Consider the following 13046-nt stretch of genomic DNA (forward strand, 5'->3'; position numbering starts at 1 on the left):
GCTCTGTCTGAACGACATTATCATTCTTATGATATAGTGCAACCGTGGTGCAATACTGTCGTGCCAGCAGGCCTGTCAGCGGTAAACAATGCAGACAGGAGCCCAGCGCAGCCATCCCTCTCCAGAGACAACAGCCTCAAATCGTTTTCTTTGCATTCATTTGGCGATGGCTTTAACTTCCGCGGCGGGTGTGGACCGCAGATCCGTGAGCCCACGGCAGACCGGCTGTGCTCGCCGGGCAGTAAAGCAGGGCGGACGGGCAGACGCGCAGCGCAGCCGGCAACAGCCGCGTCATCGGCGAGCTGGCGCGTCATGTGACAGGACGCACCCATGACGCAGCGGTCGCCTACTGCGCATGCCTGGACGAGATGTTTGTTTCGCGTGTGGCGTGCAGAGTCATCGTGGACACAATGGGAACTGTCCACACAGCATTCTTTTGTCTTGCAAAATATGTCATATTATTATTCCCGTGAAATGAAACTATAAAGAGAGATAGTTGAAGGCGATTTGAAAGTACACCTATGCAATGTAATCAAAAGTCTGGGTCTCGATTTAACGTGCGATTATGAATGAATGAAGCTTGATGAGGGGCATTGTTTTGTAGTAAAGATCTGTTAAGGCAAGCACAAGTCCAGGGCTCATTGCCATGAGAGCTGGTGTAACGAATATGTGCACTGTAAACGAGCCTGCTTTACAGCTGTATTTAACTGCCAACATCTGATGTGTGAAATTTCCTCAAAAAACGAACAAAAAATAAAAATGAACGACAAAATGTTCCTTATGGAGATGCCGGGGATTGAACCCGGGGCCTCATACATGCAAAGCATGCGCTCTACCACTGAGCTACATCCCCGCACCGGATCACAGGCCTGGAGTCTACCTTCATATACAGACCAACAACTGTGCGTGTGAAGGTCATGTTATGTCTTTTTACTAGGGTAGTCGTAACATATTTGTTTGTAGTGTCAGTGGTGTTTCAGTGTGCAGAACATATCCCCACACAGAACAGCATTATTTTATTAATTAAGCTTCAGTGACATTTATTTTGGTAGGTGTGAAAAACGCCCAGTGATTGGAAGGGAGAGAGAGAGTGCGGCATATAGTGGTAAGTTGTACAATGTTCTCTGGACCGGCCCTGCTGCTGCAGTGTCCCCTCACCCCCAACCACCCCCATCCAATCAGTCACACACCACCGTTTTGTATCAGAACAAGGCTGGAATTAAAAGCTAACTGCAGCTCGCCGACGTCAAGGCCCCGATTGCAGACCCTGCTTTAAGCGGACAGACCACGGTACCTGTATAAACACCTTACAAAGAGACACAGGCACAATGACCACACTTTATTTTAAACACTGTATATGAACTTGTACACTGTAATGAAGGTCTTATAAAGACCAGGGCTTTGTACACATTCTTGCACCGTCAGCCCTTCCAGAAACACACTAGGTCACTGCAAACATACAACAGGAGGTATTATGTCGTTTTTCAATAAAATGCCAAACTGGTCACTCGTCTGCTGCAGAGATCTAGCTGTCTGTGTGACCTGCACGGGTGACTTCACAGGCCACAGAGAAACGCCCGCTCAGAGCAAACCGCTGCAGAGGAACGGAAGGTTTTTCAGCTTTTGGTTTTGTTCTTTTAAAAAGGCCGTACTGAAAATCCACATGGGCAGGAAGAATCTGTCACTTTGTTGATTCATCAGTTTGTAGTAAAATGTGTACAAAAAATAATAAAAAAAACAGAGGAGATGGCCACCCTCCACAGTTGTGTAACACCTGGAACTTGGTTCCCCTGAATCAACACAAAAGGTAAAAAAAGACAGAAGTGTTGTGTTTTTCCTGTGCAGAGGGAGTTTCTGGAACAAAAGAAGTGTCTGATGTTTTTAGGAGAACATGGGAGCAGAGAGTTCCAGAGTATTCCAGAGTGTTTTACAGTATAGCAGACTGTTCCAGAGTGTTGTGACAGGAAGGAGCAGGAACAGGTATTTTTCTGTCCTGGGTTGATGGGCAGTGGAGGGCCGGGGAGGTCACACAGGTGGCCAGTCTTTGGCCACGTTTTGGTGCATCACCTCAGGGAGCCACTGACAGTACACAGACAGGAGATCTGCGAAGAGCACATACACAAACACACACATTAAAATAGTGAATTGCGCATAAATATTATTATTATTATTATTATTATTAACTGATTTCCCATCTCTGTGCATCTGTCCATCTGTGTATCTATGCGTGTATGTGCATGTGTATGTGTGTTTATCTGTGTAAGTGTGTATAACTATGTGTAGATCTACGTGTATGAGCATGTGTCTGTGTTTATAACCGAGTTTCTGTTGTCCTGTGTTTATGCAAGAGTGATGCACTCACATTTGCCGTCTCTGCTCCAGGCTGACAACAGTGCCTGGCGACAGTCCACCTTCTCGGTCACAAGCGCCCCCAGCAGGGCCTCAGTCCTGGGCTGCAGTCTGCAGAGATAACACACACACACTTGAACATCACCTGCAAGAACACCTCTAACACACCTGCAGGACACCAGAACGTAATATTAACAGCAAAAACAACAACAATAGCATCTGAGACTTACTTCGCCCAGGTTTTTAGCATGGTGGACGGGCTGGAAAGCAGGCACTTCGAATAGGAACGCAGTTTAGGGCACACCTGCAGGAGAGAGGAGAGAAGAAAACAAAATTTCAAATCACAATCCTCAGTATGTCATACATCATCTCTCTAAACATCACACCTTGAATACAAAACGTTCACCACAAACTGCAACCAGTGCTTCCACCACAGGTACCCCATGGCTGCTCCTTTGGGGCAGTTATTTGCAGCAGGTGGCCCAGTCCTAGCCAGGCAAAAACATCCCATTGCAGTACAGCGAATGATAGGTGAGCAGTTGCAGTACCTCTCCTTCCAGCAGGAATCGAGCAAAGAGTTTGTAGCGCTCAAGGCCTTCTGGGTAATCCATCTCCACCGCGGGGAGCTGCCAGCCAACTCTGTCTGCAGGAAATAAATACAATACAAAATATTAAGAAGAAAAATGTCACCCAAGCATGGGGGTGGAGTCAAACTGTCAGGACCCGCGTGTAAGGGGTGGCACAGTCGCATGAAGCCGTGTTTGATCAGTTTGGAAATTGAACCGGCATGAAGACACGGACAGAAACAGCCCCGCTGGACTCACAGAAGGTGCTCTCGCAGTGACACCGCACACGGCCGCTGTCTGGACACAGGCGGGGGGGCGGAGTCTCCAGGGGCTTCCCGAAGTGACAGTACTGGGGCAACAGCTGGGGGATCCAGTTCGCCTCCACCGCAGATATGCCTGAGAGAGAGAGAAAGATTTGTAATTTACCTAACTGTTACATTTCAGTTCCATTACAGTGCAGTTAGTATCAGTCAGGCACTGTATCGGTAAGTGATTCAGTGTGTCAGTTACTGTGTGGGTCAGTTATTTGGTCAGCCGGATCAGATTTCAGGAGTTTGGTACACATGCGAGCCTCTACAGCCAGACGACACTGTCAGGATGCAAAGCAGCTGCCCGGGGCCCTACCTCTCATGTACAGCTTGCGGGTCTCTGTGATCTCCTGGTAGACAACAAACTCTGGCAGGGATTTGAACAAGGCGGAGCTGGGGTGGATAAACACTGGGTCGTCCAGCAGGGGCGTCTGAGAGGCAGAGAGAGGAAATGAGTAAGCCAGTGAGAAAGGGAGTGAGCGAGAGACAGAGAGAGTGTGGCGGAGTGCGAGTCTGGGGTTCGAACCTTGTATCCGTTCCTCCACTGGGGATCCAGCAGCTCGTGGGGCTGCACACGCCGAGCCAAGTGGTCCCCCAGGCCTCCCAGTACCACCTGCCGCAGACAGCACACCTGGCTCTCAGTGGGGGGAGGCATGCGGGGGTCCAGGAACAGCCCAGATTCAGGGCACACTGCATTCACTGAGAGAGAGAGAGAGAGAGAGAGGGAGAGGGAGGAAGATGAGACATGGAAGCAGATGGAAAGGAGAGCAGAGACAGAGGGAGCTTCATTTCACCCTGCGCACATCACTCTGGGACCAAGTTCAACTCATGACTTGCTCAATGCTCAGGAGGCTTTCCTCCACGGAGGCCTGGGTGTGGCGTTACCTGCAGTGGTCAGCTGTCCTCGCAGTCTCCTGATCTCCAGCATAGCTTTGTAGCGCAGCCCATTGTCCTCGCAGAATTTGGGGGTGCAGCCCGCGTACTCACAGGCCCCCACCGCGCCTGCAGGGGCAATCGGGGGAAAACAGCTCAGCTCACAGCGTCCTCAAGATTCTCACTCAAGCACTCACTCCCCCTCACAGTTTCACACACTGACTCACACTCACATACTCTCTCCCTTCTTTCCTTCACCGTATCCCTATCACTGAGGATCAAGCAAGATCATCCCTCACCCAGCATCACCATGAGGTCGCCTAACTGCAGCGACGCCCCCTGCCCTGCCCACAGTCGCCTCATCTGGGACAGACGGGCCTGCCGCTGGGACAGCACGGCCTTCTCCTCCTCACTGCCCGCTGGCCTGAGAGAGAGAGGAGAGAGTTAAAGGTGGTTATTTATAATGAGGTATAATGGTGTTCGAGGCTGGAGACTAAAGGGCAGAGGGAACAGAGATTGCATCTCTAGATTATACTATAACTACAGTTTAAACTACAACACACTATGCCTAAAACATAAACTTAAAAACTCCTTAGACAGTAAAAGCCAAAACCCACGATGCCAGTGCTGACCGGGCATGGCCACTGGTTCAGCAGGTGAGCAGGGCAGCGTACCTGTCGAACTCCTGGAAGATCTCTCTGACCGTCATGGCGGCAACGATGGTGATGACATACGGCAGGCAGCCCTCCTGGTACCCCAGGGCCAGCATCTTGGCGTAACGCGGTGCCACGGGGAAGGATGCCATGGCGCGACCCAGGGGGGTGATGGGAGAGCTCAGCATGGCCTGCTGCACCTGCTTCAGCCTGGCAGAAAGAGGGGTGGGAGTGTGTGAGTGGGAGAGAGATGAGAGAGAAGTGGAGGAGAGGGGAGAGGAAGGAGTGGGAAGAGAAGATGAGGGTGGCAGTGTGCCAGGGAGAGGGGAGAAGGAAGGGCAGGGCAAGAAGGTGAGAGAGGGGAGATAGAGCATGCAAGTGTGAGAGAGGCACAGAAGAAGAGGAAGAGAAGAAGAGGGGAGGTTATTTGAATAACCGCCCGGTATCCACCGGCACTGCACGACAATAATGAAGGCGAGGAAGGACAGGATGTCTCACCTGCCGGTCCGGGGGGGCTCCTCCAGTGCTCCCAGGGACACCAGTAGCTGCTCAGCCGCCACCAGGGACTCCGTGGCCGGGGGGGTGGGGAAAGGGAAATTGACAACCTGCGGTGGTGAAGAGACGCGACCGACCAACCACAGTAATGAGTCACAGCACCTGCCACACCCATTAAAATAATAATAATCAACAATGTTCCTCTTTGCCCCACCTTCTCGATGTTCAGGTCCTTCATCTGCAGAACCAGGTCATCCACTGGCCGCCGCGTAATTTCAGCCGGGGAGAACTCCTCGAAATCACTGAACACCGCAGAGGAGTATAGCCTGGGACAGGGGACATGGGTAGTCAGAATCAGAGGCCATCAGGACAAGAATCATAATCTAATTACTCCCAACTCACAGCCCAGAGACAAATCGAGACAACACATACAACACAGTAGCAGGTCCCTACAAACTGTGCCCTTTGACCTCTGACCTGTAGCAGTGGCCGGGCTCCGTGCGGCCCGCCCGCCCTGCCCTCTGATTGGCCGAGGCCTGGGAGGTCCAGTTGACCTTGAAGGAGGAGACACCGGTCACTCTGTCGTAGAAGCGCTTCTTCACCCGTCCGCAGTCTACCACGTATTTGACCCCTGGGATAGTCAGCGAGGTCTCCGCCACGTTCGTCGCCACCACGCAGAGGCGCGTGCCCTGGGGAGGGGGCCTGAACACCTGAGGGGAATAAAATCAGACAATGTGCATTGATGTCAGTGTGAAGACAGTGTATAAAACCACTGGGCACAAAGAAATGACAGAGAGACAGAGAGAGTATGTTTGTATTGTATATTTGCTTTGGCAACACTGCAAATTTGTAAGTCACGCCAATAAAGCACCTTAAATTCAAATTCAAATTGAGAGAGAGAGAGAGAGAGAGAACTGACCTTTGCCTGCTGCTCCGGAGCCAGCAGTGAGTACAGAGGGAGGACATAGAGAGGGAGGGAGGGGTCCGACTTCTCATCTGCAAAGTGAAAGAGAGAGTGAGGGAGATCAATCGTTAATCAAACCGAAGGAAAGGGTTAAGTGGATCTCAATACAGCACCGGCCACACAGGCAGCCTGGCCGGTTCTACTCCGACTCATTTGTTTTGCTCTCCCCGTACCTCCGTCCCCAGCTCCTCCCTCCTCCCCCAGGTCCAGATCCAGGTCGGATCCGTCCTCCTCGTCCCCAAGCCCGGCCTCACGGTCCTCATCCCCCTCGTCCAGGGGCAGAGCGGAGTAGGTGTCCAGGTCGATCTTGGGCAGGGACTGCAGAGGGAAAGAAGAGGGGGATGAGGAGGAGAGAAACAGGTGCATATCTGGATTCGTGTCTTTACATTTCTGGATACTGACTGCAGTTAATTTTCAGTAGGACGTACGCTACATACTGTATTCCTGGCTTTTGGTCTCTTTATATTGTACTTCATTGGTGATTAGTATTTATTTTCTTTTGTGACTCCTGTAATCTGCTAGGAAATTATTAATTATTATCATCACTGTTAATAATGATTATCTTTTCATGTATGGTGTCTGGCAGACATTAAAATGCCCCTGTTTATAAAAGCGTCAGTTATCACTAGGATTTGAAAACAAACAAATAAACAAATCTGTCGCACCACTGTCTTCTTCTGCTTGGCTTTCTTAAATTTCCTCATCTCCTCCGAGGTGTCTTCCTTGCCCTCAATCTCTGTGGAAACCAACATACAGCTCTTATCAACAAGACAAAGGGCAGGACACATAAGTGGAAGGACACACAGGGCAGGCTGCATGTTTTGTTTTTGTTTTTTTGGGGTAACTGTCAGGGTCTTTTTAAGGATTCGCAGAGCTAAAGACAACCAGGGAGAAGGAGGGAAGGACAAGGGGAAAAAACAGAAGACGGAAAACTGAAGGATAGGATCTCTCTTGTTCCACACTACCACTCTCTCTCTCACACACACAAGTCAGTGTGTGGTGCATCTCTCACCTGGCTGGGCACTGTGGGGCCTGAAGGGGAAGGCCTTTCTCAGCCTCCTGCAGAGAGAGTGCACCTCTGCCTGCCCAGTGAGGAACACCAGGATGCCACCTGTGGGACAGAGACACAGGGGTCATAGACAGACATGGGCAGATGCAATGTGTGCATGTCGCAGCCCCCCCCAACCCACCGCTGCAGATTCAAACCGTTCCGCACCACACAGCTCCACTCAGTTGAACGATAAAAGACCAGGTCTCCAGACACAGGAGTTTTAAACACTCTACTGAATTCACAGAGATGCACACAAAGACACACATGAAAACACACAGGATAACACAGAGGGACACACGGGCAGACGCAGACAGCAGCGCAGGGTTGGCCCGGCCCCTCACCAGGCGGTAGCATGCGGTGGATCTTGCAGGTCTTGCGGAAGGCCTCCCCAGTGTAGTCGTCCAGGGGGGTGCGCTTGTTGAAGTGGACAGTGACCGGGAACTGACGGGCGTCCACCTGCACAGACACACACACAGCGGCTCAGTTCCAGTGATATTTGCAGTCGAGCTCAGCAACCTGCCCATCATATATCTGTGAAGGTGTGCGGTGAGTGGGGGGGGCTGACCTTGATGAGGGGCGGGGGGGTGGGGAAGAGGCGCTTGTTCTCGGTGAAGTCCTCAATGCGCAGCGTGGCTGACATCACTATCAGCTTCATGGGGCGCCCCTTCTGTGGAGAGGAAACACAAACAGTGTGACTGTGTGGATAGTGCGTCCACAGTGTGTGTATAGCGTGTCTGCGACGTGTCCACGGTGTGTCGGCCGCCTCTCACCTTGTGTCTCAGCGGCAGGATGCGTGAGAGCAGGCCGATCAGGATGTCCGTGTACACGCTGCGCTCATGGGCCTCGTCAATCACCACCACGCTGTACTTCTGCAGCAGAAAATCCTGCACGAGAACCGACACACACACACATATATGTTTAATCCACAGCAGTGTAATGATTTTTCACCAACATATGCACACCGGACAGCGTTAGCACATACCTTCTGAATCTCCTTGAGCAGCACGCCGTCCGTCATGAACTTGATCTTGGTGTCGCTCGTCACATTGCCCTCGTACCTGATCTGGTAGGAGACCAACCTGCGCACGGACACAGAGGCACAGAGTCAGACCGTCTACCACAGACAAAAACACACACACACACACACACAGAAAAAGGCAGACCGTCAGACACTGACCGTGTAGACAGGTTCATCTCCTTAGCCACTCGCTGGGACATGCTGACCGCTGCCACCCTACGGGGCTCTGTGACACCAATGATGCCAGCACCACTGCAGGACATGAAAGGGGGGAGGAGGGGAAGAGTGGGAGAGAGACAGAATAATTATAATAACTATAATAAACAATACATAAAAGGATTAATACATAAAGAATCCTTAGCAGTGGTGTCCGGCGGGCGTGTTACCTGGCATATCCCGCTTCGTACAGGAACTGCGGGACCTGAGTGGTCTTTCCGCTGCCTGTCTCCCCACACAGCACCACACACTGGCTCTCCCTCACCGCCTCCATAATCTGCTGTTCCTCCCCCAGCACCGGCAGCTTCAGACGACACGCCTACTCACAGGGACAGACGGAGAGGGCAGTTTAACAAGGGCCGACAGACACTGCAATGCACCGTCACTCAGACAGAGAGAGGCAGAGAGTCACACAAGAACTCACACACGCGTGTACAAACAGGGACAGGCAGGCGCGATGGGCAGCAGCCAGGCTCAGAGAGTCAGAGAGACAGACACACGCAGACAGACTAAGACCTCCCACCCCGCCCGTCTCTGTCTCACCTGGATCTCCGGGCTGCGGTCCACAGGTATAAAGACAGTGGGCTCTGACGGCGTCTGACCCGACCTGCTGAGTGGGGCTGGTCCAGGTTTTGGTTCCGACAGCGCTGCAGGTGCTGGTTTCTTCTCCGGAGGCAGGCAGACCGGACCCTCTGCAACGGGCGGCACATTGGCCCCTCCGTCCGTACTCTGCGTCCTCCCGACTTCTGCTCCTTCGTCTTCGTCAGAGGAGGTGTCAGTGCTGTCGGACTCCTCCCCTCCACCCGAGTGCTTCTCTTCCTCTCCTTCCTCCTCCTCATCTTCCGCCTTCTTCCTTCTCTTCCTCTTGCGGTTGGCTCCCCCAAGGCTGCTGATCCTGACCGGCCCCCCGTTTGCCACCTCTTCCACGTGCCTGGGGGTTAAGAAGAGAGGGGGTTAAGAAGGGAATCTATAAACAGAAAATGAGATATTTAAAAGCAGCAAAGGACTGGCTGTGGGGCTGGAGGAGAGGCAGAGGGGGAGGTGGGGCGTACAGTTTGCTCTGGTACAGACGCTCCCCGGTGCCCAGCTTGGAGGTGGTGTACAGCAGCTTCATCTCGGCCTCACTGAGCTGCACCTCTGCCAGCCTGCTCAGAACATCGGCACGCTGAGAGAGAGAGAGAGAGAGAGAGAGAGAGAGAGAGAGAGAGAGGAGTAGGAGGGAGGAGCAAAGAGGGAAAGTCAAATACACTATTCATATAACTTCTTTAACCTATTCAATAGTCTGTACTACGGCTCTGTTCCTGAGGAGGAGGGACAGGAAGGATGCGGCTCTCACCTGGGCCTTCTTTTCTTTCTGCTCCAGGACCTTCTGGAGCTGCTTCTTCTGCTTTCGGCTCAGAGGTGGTTTGCTGGGCCGGCTCCTCTGTGTCGCTGTCTGCTTCTTCTTTGACTTAGTCGCGGGCAGAACCAGGACATTGCTCTCGTCCACTCCCTTCAGCGTCTCTCCATCTGAGACACAGGAATAACAGCAATCACAATAACAACTAGAAAGCTAAAGTTCCTAGAGAAACTTTGTCTGCATGTGAAAGTATGTTTGAGTATAATAAGCAGTATGTTTCACTGTACATGTAGTAGTGTATTAAGTACAAGATACTACAGTATAGTATAGTATAAAAGTGTAATATGGTATAACAGTGTATTATAGTATTTTTTGTACTGTAGTAATATTGATAATACACCACAAAGTAATTCAGTATACTATAGTATATAACACTGTACCATAGTATGTGTTGTAGAACTGTAGTATATTACAACGTACTACAGTATTTAATAGTGTACTATAGTATGTCACAGTATACTACAGTATAATAGTGAACTGTAGTATATCACAAGCTACTATAGTATACTGTAGTATAAGTGTTTTATGGTATAATAAAGTATAAAATATAAAGTATAATACAGTATGAGTACTGCTTTAAATGTATATTGTTTTTTCGACTATCCTCTGCTGGATTGTGAAGAATGGGGTCTCTAATGTTATATTTGGCACTATTTTGTGGGGACTTTCTTTTAAACTATTGTTGTTATATCGTTGTTTTCATGACGTGCTTTAAACATACCATTACTATGCGTGCATTCACAGTTATAGGCACTTTCTAATACTATAAAGAAAAATAGTAAAATGATTATTAGTAGTAGCAGTGGTATAAGTATTATAATTATACAGTATTTAATACAGAAATCAAATAATACACGCTGTGACTGCAGTGGGAAATCACAGTGCAGAGACAGGGAAGAGGAATCTAATGATGGGGAATCGAGACCGCTGATTGGCTACTGACTGGGCAGTAAATTGCATAAACACCGCTGATTGGCTACTGACTGGGCAGTAAATTGCATAAACACCGCTGATTGGCTACTGACTGGGCAGTAAATTGCATAAACACCGCTGATTGGCTACTGACTGGGCAGTAAATTGCATAAACACCGCTGATTGGCTGCCGGCCGTTCAGTTGGTCTGTCTGTGCGCGAGAATCCGTTCCACCATTCAAGTCAATGGGATTTTTTTTTAATCGATCATCTCTCAATAAATATCGATCCCAGACGTTAAGAATTGTAGAAGTTATAACAATCCGGACGAATAATAATAATAATAATAATAATAATAATAAAGTTTTTGTAAGAGAACAAGACTGCATTTTTTCACATGCAGACTAATTACAATCATGACTAAACAACAATAGAAGTTTATTATATATATATATATATATATATATATATATATATATATATATATATATATATATATATAACAATATTACTAACAATACTTCCAGCCTTGGAATATCAAATCCTCTTCTAGGAGGCCTGGTGAAAAGGGAAGGTGGTCTGCAGTACCAGGGTAGAGGCCACTAGAGGGCCGTGTCTGCAGAAGACCCATCTCCACAATTAAACACTATTACTATAGCAGGGCAATTACTACTTCACATTATTTTTACATACAATTACCCATGTATACAGCTGAGTTTCAACTGCCCACCTGGGACTGAACCCACACCTTAACCACTAACTGCTACTCCACACTGCTGTCACACAGGTGAGGTAAATTAGAGGCTTTTAAAAGGCCTGGGGAGAGAGAGGATGAAGGCTTTGAGCTGCACACAGCTCTGGTGATGACCAAGAATCGACCATGTCTTTATGCAGTCCCAGACAAGACTTGAGTATATTTTGTGTTGAAACTATAAAGTTTTGATTGATAATCAAGTAGCAGCTGTAACAGCAGTTTGGAATTGTATTGGACTAAAGACTACACACTAAATCAAGGACATTACATCTATATATAAAGATCATATAGAAGATGGGGAAGATGAAGTCAGATGTTCTGCTGGTGCAACCTGGAAAAGAGACCCGGCACCCCCAACCCCTGTGCAGCAGACCCACCTTTCAGCTCCACCACTACCTCGCTCCGCTCCCCCACTGGCAGGGAGTCTGGGTCTGGCTGCTGCCGGCCCTTCCAGTTGTGTCTCTTCCTCAGTCTCCCCATGGCAGCTTGGTGTCACTGTTGATGGAATTGAGACTGGATCACTCTACTGTAACCAGTGATGATGACCAGTCTACCCGGACAGCTCCCTATTCCAACATCAACACCAATTCACTGTACTTGGACTCTAGTCCCCTTTTGTAACATTGTTATATTCTCGATTGTCATATGATCAGTGCACTCCTGCCTGTAGTACTACAGACCTATTGTATAGAACAACGTGACCATTCTGTGTTTAATTTAGTTGTGTGAGTTAAATTATATTCACTCACACGCACTACCTGCAGTAAACACCACTTAAAACACAGCATGTCTAAATGTAGATAGTTGGGGCACTCTTTTCTGGTACTACGATTTGACAATGCCCGTAAAGACGCTTTCAATGTGTAGTTTGCAAGTTTCGTTACTTGGACACTGGGAGAAAGAAAGAAAAAACAGTAACGGATCACCACAAACCTTGAATTCCCAACGTGAGACCGCAGTGGTTTTCAGCTAGTTTTCAGGCAGCACAAACTCACATGTACGGACAGGAAGTGGGTGTGTAACTGCATACCGGGTCCGCCGGCGTCAACGCCAATGCGCTCCGACACCGAGTTCCGCACGGCGCGCGTTCCCAGCGGCACTTGTTTCTGCACGGTGGACGTCACTAAAACAGATACAGCAGGTTTTGTGTCTGTTCTCCCCGAGTAGACGAGTGCGTGTCAAATCCCAGAGAGCGGTTAACAACAGAAACACGACCCTTGCCCGCCCCTGTAGCGATGTGGCAAGGAAACACGAACAGCGCCACAACAGTAATGCTGGATGTAAAAGTGCTCCCCCGGGCACAGAGCATCAGCCGTTTCCTCGTTAGTATAGTGGACAGTATCCCCGCCTGTCACGCGGGAGACCGGGGTTCGATTCCCCGACGGGGAGGTCTAACTTTTTTTTTTTTTTTTTTACTTCAAATTCTATTTTGTCATTGTGTCTTCATTGCAAAATAAATATTTACAAACTTTCAATACCGAAATGGTTG

General features: G+C 49.4%; 1 protein-coding gene and 2 non-coding genes across 3 annotated transcripts; 1 reads left to right on the forward strand and 2 right to left on the reverse strand.

The window, feature by feature from the left end:
- Positions 1 to 781: 781 nt before the first annotated feature.
- Positions 782 to 853, reverse strand: trnaa-ugc (transfer RNA alanine (anticodon UGC)). Its single transcript has one exon. It is a non-coding gene; the product is annotated as a tRNA-Ala (tRNA).
- A 471-nt stretch (positions 854 to 1324) lies between these two features.
- Positions 1325 to 12683, reverse strand: dhx37 (DEAH (Asp-Glu-Ala-His) box polypeptide 37). The gene is made up of 28 exons (XM_066689438.1): positions 12491 to 12683; positions 11935 to 12052; positions 9830 to 10002; positions 9546 to 9658; positions 9037 to 9424; positions 8664 to 8812; positions 8437 to 8529; positions 8242 to 8338; positions 8030 to 8143; positions 7825 to 7926; positions 7601 to 7715; positions 7221 to 7319; positions 6874 to 6944; positions 6382 to 6526; positions 6164 to 6240; positions 5722 to 5954; positions 5459 to 5570; positions 5248 to 5354; positions 4771 to 4959; positions 4396 to 4520; positions 4109 to 4225; positions 3750 to 3922; positions 3540 to 3654; positions 3174 to 3311; positions 2898 to 2992; positions 2580 to 2653; positions 2363 to 2460; positions 1325 to 2102 (listed from the first exon to the last, which is right to left on the reverse strand). The coding sequence occupies exons 2-28, from the start codon at positions 12035 to 12037 to the stop codon at positions 2026 to 2028; spliced, it is 3492 nt and encodes a 1163-aa protein (XP_066545535.1). The 5' UTR covers positions 12038 to 12052; positions 12491 to 12683; the 3' UTR covers positions 1325 to 2025.
- A 191-nt stretch (positions 12684 to 12874) lies between these two features.
- trnad-guc (transfer RNA aspartic acid (anticodon GUC)) lies at positions 12875 to 12946 on the forward strand. The gene has a single exon. It is a non-coding gene; the product is annotated as a tRNA-Asp (tRNA).
- Positions 12947 to 13046: the final 100 nt, after the last annotated feature.

Source organism: Amia ocellicauda, chromosome 17 (assembly GCF_036373705.1).
Source record: "Amia ocellicauda isolate fAmiCal2 chromosome 17, fAmiCal2.hap1, whole genome shotgun sequence".
Taxonomy (NCBI): domain Eukaryota; kingdom Metazoa; phylum Chordata; class Actinopteri; order Amiiformes; family Amiidae; genus Amia; species Amia ocellicauda.

Coding starts and splice junctions, on each gene's coding strand:
- dhx37 (XM_066689438.1), bottom strand. CDS start 12,037: ATGGGGAGACTGAGGAAGAGACACAACTGGAAGGGCCGGCAGCAGCCA. Junction 8,339..8,436: donor GAGATGAACCTGTCTACACG/GTCAGTGTCTGA, acceptor GTCCGTGCGCAG/GTTGGTCTCCTACCAGATCA. Junction 7,927..8,029: donor TCCTGCCGCTGAGACACAAG/GTGAGAGGCGGC, acceptor TCCTCTCCACAG/AAGGGGCGCCCCATGAAGCT.